Source organism: Rhinichthys klamathensis, unplaced genomic scaffold, assembly GCF_029890125.1.
Source record: "Rhinichthys klamathensis goyatoka isolate OS25496 unplaced genomic scaffold, OSU_Roscu_1.1 h1tg000792l_1, whole genome shotgun sequence".
Classification (NCBI taxonomy): Eukaryota; Metazoa; Chordata; class Actinopteri; order Cypriniformes; family Leuciscidae; genus Rhinichthys; species Rhinichthys klamathensis.
Genome location: NW_026607188.1, coordinates 312,501 through 320,336, shown reverse-complemented (window position 1 = coordinate 320,336; position 7,836 = coordinate 312,501). Strand labels below are relative to the sequence as shown.

The 7,836-nt window shown below is 43.8% G+C and overlaps 1 protein-coding gene across 1 annotated transcript in view; it reads left to right on the top strand.

Moving 5' to 3' along the window:
• Nucleotides 1–4,892: 4,892 nt before the first annotated feature.
• The window catches only part of LOC130077971 (E3 ubiquitin-protein ligase TRIM68), a 10,652-nt gene continuing 7,708 nt past the window's right edge, over nucleotides 4,893–7,836 (top strand). Inside the window, 3 exon segments of the mRNA XM_056243412.1 lie at nucleotides 4,893–5,547; nucleotides 5,814–5,909; nucleotides 7,044–7,277. Of these exon segments, the coding sequence (XP_056099387.1) occupies nucleotides 4,897–5,547; nucleotides 5,814–5,909; nucleotides 7,044–7,277 (981 nt within the window). The 5' untranslated portion in view covers nucleotides 4,893–4,896.

Here is a 7,836-nt window from a genome sequence, read left to right as displayed (position 1 = left end):
CTTTCATATTCTTCTCTTTATTCAATGATTCTCCAAACTAGCTTTGGTTTTAAATCCAGCCTGACATGATGTGGATCAGAGGAATGTTCAGCTGGATCACACTGAGTTTAGCTGTCGCATTAATAAAGAAATTAATAAAACAAATTAATAAAACAAATTAAAATGCAAAGTTGAATTGTGCATTTTGGGTAGCCTTAATGTTATAAGCTCAAACTGCCAACACGTGCACTTAGCAGATTTATTCAAGCTTTCAGTCTCTGCCACCCGTAAACCTGTCCTCTGCAACACGGCTGGCGTTTCTGTGCCTGAGATTCGACAACATTCAAGATCTGCACTTCTCCACCGCTTTAGTCAAAGGTCAAGAACTGGCTTTTGTTCAAGCTGAATAAATATCTTAGAATTTTTATTTAGGGAATTTAGCTTATGCCGTTTTATTAAATTTTATTTCAGTGATTAGTCTCTTATGTGAGTATTGTGTCTCGCTGGTGCATGTGTGAGCCGACGCTCAATATGAGCTTATTCTGTTAAAATCATAGTTTTAGAGTTTAATTTGTTGTAAATGGAGTGGTTTCTCCAAGCTCTTCCTCTGTTCTGTCACTGATGGAGTTCTGGTTCCTATCGCTTTTGGCTTGCTTAGTTTTGGACATTTAATATTCATCAATATTATTGCTCTCCTGCATCGACTCCATTATATGAGAACTGAGCTGGACGATGACATCACGGGTTACCCCAAATAAACTTTTTTACAACAGAAATGAACCCTCTGAACTTAAGCTGGACTGTGACTGAAACAAACTTTGTTGCATTATTTTCCTGTTATCTCTGTAAAGCTGTTTTGAAAAATCTGTATTGTAAAAAGTGCTATAAAAATAAATGTGCCGACGTCTAGTCGGCGCTTAAAGCACTGAGTGTTTCAGAGCAGCTTTACAGAGATAACAGGGAAATACTGCAAACAGAATTAAATTCTGCAATTCACAGCAGCTCTAAAAAGACAACAGAAAACAGTCATTATTCAGTTGAAGTGAGTTCAGTTTCATTCGATGCGAGTTCAGAAAGCAGTGATGTCATCAGCTCAGTTCTCATATGCAGATTAATAACAGTGCTGCTGAATATGAATTGTTCTCGACTAATGAAGCCAGAGGAACCGAAACTCCATCAGGATAGAGGAAAACACAACACAGCTGACAAGAAGAGTCTGGATCATAATCAGAACCGAGTCTGGATTCTCCCGAGGGTTTTCCTCTATCCTGATGGAGTTTCGGTTCCTCTGGCTTCATTAGTCGAGAACCCAGTCCCAGACTCAGTTCTGATTATGATCCAGGCTGCATCACCAGTCGGACTGTAGATCGACATCTTATAGAAAATTTCATTCATTCTTTCACTCGTTTAATTCTTCTTGTCAGCTGTGTTGTGTTTTCCTTCGCCTCTGCTGGAAGGCATTCAAACATCAGTTTCTCTCGTGTCTTCTCTGTCACACACACACACACACACACACACTAGTTCAGCCTGTCAGACTCACTCGACGGCTTCATCATCTCAGAGGACACACCGCGAACAGAGACACGAGAACACACTCGCGGCACAGCAACACAAGAGATCAGACACGTTCATATTCCGCACAGATAAGCGACGGTAAGCGATCACACTGAGAGATGTTTGACTGTGTATATTCTCATATTAATGAAATTAATGTTCTGTTGTTGAAGGCTGGTGTTAAACTAGTTTAAATCAAATCATTATCACAGATCTCCGCTAAATCCAGTAATGTTAAATCAGTTCATAAAGCGTCTGATATTCAGCTGTACTGTAATAACCTGCTGTCAATCATCCATGCGAGAGATTGAAGAGCTCAAACTGAAGATAAACACACTTAATCATATCCATTCTGTATGGCTACACGAGACACTGACTGTTACTATAAAGAGTCTTCAAAACTAAACCAACACCTGCTAAACTGACTCTGCTAAAATAAAAACCTTCTGCTCGAACAAACTGGACCTTTGAGGATGCAACGTAATTATTATATTAAATTACATTAAATGCATTTTTTTGTGCTGTATGTTGGAACAATAATTATGCAACCTCACTAAAGCTCAACCAGACATTGTTCAACCTGACTTTCAGCATTTTACAAAGTGTTTGTGTAGACGACCTTTGTTCTGAGATATGTGCACATCTAATTCATGATGTTTGCGCATTTACAAGCTGAAAAGACCAGCTTACTGGTTCTTACTGGTTTTGTCTGGTTCCGGCTGGTCGTGATTGACAGTGTGATATACATGTCTGCAATGCTCAAGGAATTATAAAGTAAAGTCACCTTCATATAGATTAATACAGATGTTTCACAGCAGCTTTACAGTGATAACAGGAGATTACAGTAACAGAGTGTTTAGGCTTTACAGCAGCTCTAGAATAAAGTTATTGTCCAGATAAAGTTAGTTTTGATTGATTCACTTCCGTTGTAAAGATCATTAGCAGCCGCTAACACGACACCGCTTTACAGAAGACAGACACTATAATGTGTTCTGGCCGTTCATTCACACACATCAGTGTTTGAGCTCGAGAACACACACTTTGAAACAGGATCCAAGGTGCAAGTAAAAAAATAAAATAAAAATAAAATAAAATAAAACGTGATCATCGCGTAAACTTCAAAAACACGAATCTGTGAAAACGCTGACGGCGCACAGGCGTATCACGTGTTTATAGGTTATGCGTGTTTGAATATGTGCGCAGGCGTGTGTCGTTCTTTACAAAGTGACCTCACCATATTACGTCTGGCAGAATAATGCAGAATTATTTGTCACTTCCATGCGAACTGGAATCATGTTGACAACGTTTATCAGAGCTGAAGGATCTTCCCAGGGCGACACTGGCGCGCGCGGCGTCCTCCTCGATAGCTGAAGCCAGAGAGCGTTCAAGACACATTAAACGTACAATATGTAAGAATTTTGTATCAAAATATCCAAAAACCACTTGCACAGTGTTATATATTTCTTTCAATTGTGTACTTCCATTATTCCAAATGTTTCCAAGAATTTGTAAATTCAGAGAAATTCACAATTTTAAAAAGTGCCCGTCCCTGTTCACGTGTCACTGACGTAATATCCGCGTTATCCCGGTGTCCGCTCGTACTGCCATAGTAACCATGGCGACAGACGTGGACAACTGCGTAACGTCTAGCGGCGCGCTCACGCTGTTGTTGTTTCGCTCAAGCATTATGGATCATGGCAAGCAGACTTTGGGACAAAAGGAGAAATAAAACGAGGATCAATACATAGTTCCCACATGACGTCACAACATACGGGCATTTGCCGACCCGGCGCCATTTCTGTGGGCATGTTGTGGGCAGAATATTAGAAGAAGAAGCTGAAACGAGTTAATTTCGTGATAAAAAGTGAAAATGGTCATCTCCTGCTGGGTCAATGGATGTTCAAATCGTGCCGGAGGTTCAGTTAAATTGGGATTTTACAGTATACCCGTCTTTAGACTTCATGAATGTGAGAAGACTATAAGCTTTTGTCAGAACAATGACAGAGGTTATGGCTGAGAGGATAATAATCAAGTTAACACTTTGCAGTTTGAATGATGTCCTGTATGAAGATAATGACGAGGTATTAAAAACAACAGTTTCCACAGTTCGATCGCGCGCGCGACTCACACACACACTCACACTCACACTCACACACACACACACACACACACACTCCAGCATTGCAATCTCAGATTATGTCCCTAACGAACCCCCGTATAAAGTAGTTCCGCATTACATTCATTTATTTGCACGCGAGTTTTATTTATTTTTATACCGTGTATATTCATGAACTGAACCGTGACGCCCGTACAGTTTCGGTTCAATACGATTACATGTAGGCCTACCGTTCCAACCCTATTCTACACTGTACAAATAAGTACATGCATATTACAGAAAGCACCGATGACTGTTATAAGGGCTGTTATGAAGGCTATATGGCTTTTTAATAGACAGATAGTCTAGCATCACGCTACATACATTCGCTATGATGACTACTTTTCCATTGATTGCACTTGAGCAAGCGTCCCCAACCCAACCCTCGATAAACTGATTGTACGCCTCCAGTGATTTCCAGGCTCGGAATTGCTCACATGTGTAAAAAACACCAGATAATGGTAACGTTACACATGATAATACTGTATGAGGCACAGCTGCATAATCAGTGCTCTGTGCTTCCTCCACACCATTTATGACTGAAATTTTCGCATTGTACCTCTCTCTGTCTTGTGTTTATAGAGTCTCTTTATAATCTCTGCCACTTTGTCTCTTCGTGATTTTCGTAACATTAGAAACCGAAAGAAATATTCGAAATTTGCTTGTAAAACTTTGTAAACAGAGCAGCTTATGCCCTCAAAGATGGCGTCTCCGGGGAGGTCACATGACATTAATTGGCCTGTGGGAACTATGTATAGGCGTGGCGTTTTCGAGATGCCGAGAGCTAGCGTCCACGGCTAACTTCGACTCGACAGAGACGCTCTTGTATCTTGTATGTACTTTATGAGACAGGAGACCAAATGTACATAAAACTAATTAGTGTTATACAGCTCAACAACATGATGAAATGTTATAATATGATCAGTATGTTATTCTAACGTTGATCTAGCTTACTGCTAGTCTCATATAGCAAACAAACTAAATAAATGATGTGTGTGTCTCTGTGTGTGTGTGTCTCTGTGTGTGTGTGTGTGTGTGTGTGTGTGTGTGTGTGTGTGTGTGTGTGTGTGTGTCTTTGTGTCTCTGTGTGTGTGTGTGTGTGTGTGTGTCTCTGTGTGTGTCTGTGTGTGTCTGTGTCTGTGTGTGTGTGTGTGTCTGTGTCTGTGTGTGCGTGTCTGTGTGTGTGTGTGTGTCTGCAGGATCCTCAGATGGAAGCCGATCTCTCCTCTGAACAGGACCTCTCCTGCTCCATCTGTCTGGATCTCTTCATCCAGCCGGTCTCCATTCCCTGCGGACACAACTTCTGCCAGGCCTGCATCGGGGGCTACTGGGCCTCGGGCTCCGGCTCCGGCTCCGGCTCCGGCTCCGGCTCCGTGTTCTGCTGCCCGCTGTGCAAGCGCGAGTTCCAGGAGCGGCCCGAGCTCAGCATCAACCGTGTGCTCGCACACATCACACAGAAGTATAAAGAGATGCGGTACGGCGGGCCTCCCGAACCCAAGCCGCGGCAGAGAGTCGCTAACGGAGCCGGTCCCGGAGTCGCTAACGGAGCCGGTCCCGCAGAGCTGATCCTGTGTGACGTGTGCAGCGGCGTGAAGAGCCCGGCCGTGCGCACCTGCATCACCTGCACCGCCTCGTACTGCGAGCTGCACCTGCTCCCGCACCAGAACACACTCTTCTACTCCTCACACCGGCTCCTGGACCCCCACGAGGCCCTCAGGGGCCGCACCTGCCCCGAACACGGGCGCCTGCTCGAGGTCTACTGCCGCACCGACCAGAAGTGTGTGTGTGCCATCTGTGTGCTGGAGGAGCACCGCACACACACCACCGTCTCCGTGCAGACGGAGCGCGCCAGCAAACAGGTGCTACTCCTCACACACACTCACAGAGAGGACACGCTTACACCACACCGGTTACGGCTAGAAACGTACAACTTTTTATGCGTTTTGGCCGTTCGTTTACACGACAACGCCATTTTGGGTGCTTGAAAACGGTGTCCGTGTAAACAACACCTTAGGCCCGTCTACATGAATCCGGATACATTTGAAACCGGCGTTTTCGTGTAAAAGCACTCCGTCCACACTAGCGTTCCCCTCACTGCGCATGCTAATGTGTGTTCTCCTCGCAGAGGCTTCTGGGTAAAACAGAGCTGGACCTGCAGACGTGCATCGACAACAGAAAGGCTCAGCTGACGGAGATGAAGAACAAACTACACGACTTGCAGGTCCGTTAGAACACTCCAGTCCCTCGCACAATTTACAGTATGTAGATGAATGTGTGTGTGTGTGTGTTTCAGAGATACTCTCAGTCACTCATCTGATATGTGTGTGTGTGTGTGTGTGTGTTTCAGAGCTACTCTCAGTCACTCATCTGATGTGTGTGTGTGTGTGTGTGTTTCAGAGCTACTCTCAGTCACTCATCTGATATGTGTGTGTGTGTGTGTGTGTGTGTGTTTCAGAGATACTCTCAGTCACTCATCTGATATGTGTGTGTGTGTGTGTGTGTGTGTGTTTCAGAGATACTCTCAGTCACTCATCTGATATGTGTGTGTGTGTGTGTGTGTGTTTCAGAGCTACTCTCAGTCACTCATCTGATGTGTGTGTGTGTGTGTGTGTGTGTGTTTCAGAGCTACTCTCAGTCACTCATCTGATATGTGTGTGTGTGTGTGTGTGTGTGTGTTTCAGAGCTACTCTCAGTCACTCATCTGATGTGTGTGTGTGTGTGTGTGTGTGTGTGTGTGTGTGTGTGTGTTTCAGAGCTACTCTCAGTCACTCATCTGATGTGTGTGTGTGTGTGTGTGTGTGTGTGTTTCAGAGCTACTCTCAGTCACTCACTCATCTGATGTGTGTGTGTGTGTGTGTGTGTGTGTGTTTCAGAGCTACTCTCAGTCACTCATCTGATGTGTGTGTGTGTGTGTGTTTCAGAGCTACTCTCAGTCACTCATCTGATGTGTGTGTGTGTGTGTGTGTGTGTGTGTTTCAGAGCTACTCTCAGTCACTCATCTGATGTGTGTGTGTGTGTGTGTGTGTGTGTGTTTCAGAGCTAGTCTCTCAGTCACTCATCTGATGTGTGTGTGTGTGTGTGTTTCAGAGCTACTCTCAGTCACTCATCTGATGTGTGTGTGTGTGTGTGTGTGTGTGTTTCAGAGCTACTCTCAGTCACTCATCTGATGTGTGTGTGTGTGTGTGTGTGTGTGTGTTTCAGAGCTACTCTCAGTCACTCATCTGATGTGTGTGTGTGTGTGTGTGTGTGTGTGTGTGTTTCAGAGCTACTCTCAGTCACTCATCTGATGTGTGTGTGTGTGTGTTTCAGAGCTACTCTCAGTCACTCATCTGATGTGTGTGTGTGTGTGTTTCAGAGCTACTCTCAGGCCGAGCTGGCGGAGCTCGAGCAGCTTCTGTCTGACGTCACACACTCCGTGCATCGCATCCGGGCGGAGCTGGTGGGCGGAGTCGAGCAGAGGAGAGAGGCTGTGATTGGCCGAGGGCAGAGCGCCGTGTCCCAGCTGGAGGAGGCGCTGGCGGAGCTGCAGGAGCGCAGGGCTCGGCTGGAGGCGCAGGCGGTGTCCCACGACCACATCGGCTTCCTCCAGGTGACCTCCTCTTTAGCTCCGGCCCATCCACACATTCATCCGGGTTAGGAAGATTAATGCAGAAACTGATACTTCAAATCAACATTTCAGACAAAAAATATCTAAACCTTGACAAAAAGTAGTCTTTGAGAATGTCTAAATAAATATAAATCCACAACCTAATAAAAGTAACTTAATAAGATATTAGTTTTTATGTTTAAACAACTATAGAATTTACATCTACATTTAAAACTCTTTACATAGTTAAACAATGGCATTACGGATGTTTTTAAAAATGTATTATTTTCAATGGAAAAAAATGATCATAATTAGTAACATGAAAACTCTCAAAATAACAAAATAAAAAATATTACTGAACAAAAATATATAACATTAATTTTACTGAATTTGACACTTTTGACCATGAACAAGACAAGTGTGACTGAGAAACACCAGAGGGTTAATCGAAATATAAAGAAATGAAGTGAGTTTGTGTTTAAAACCAGAACTAATATCTGTCTGGAGTCGGAAGAATAAACTTCATTCAAAGGGAAAACTAGATGATTCTTCCGACTCCACT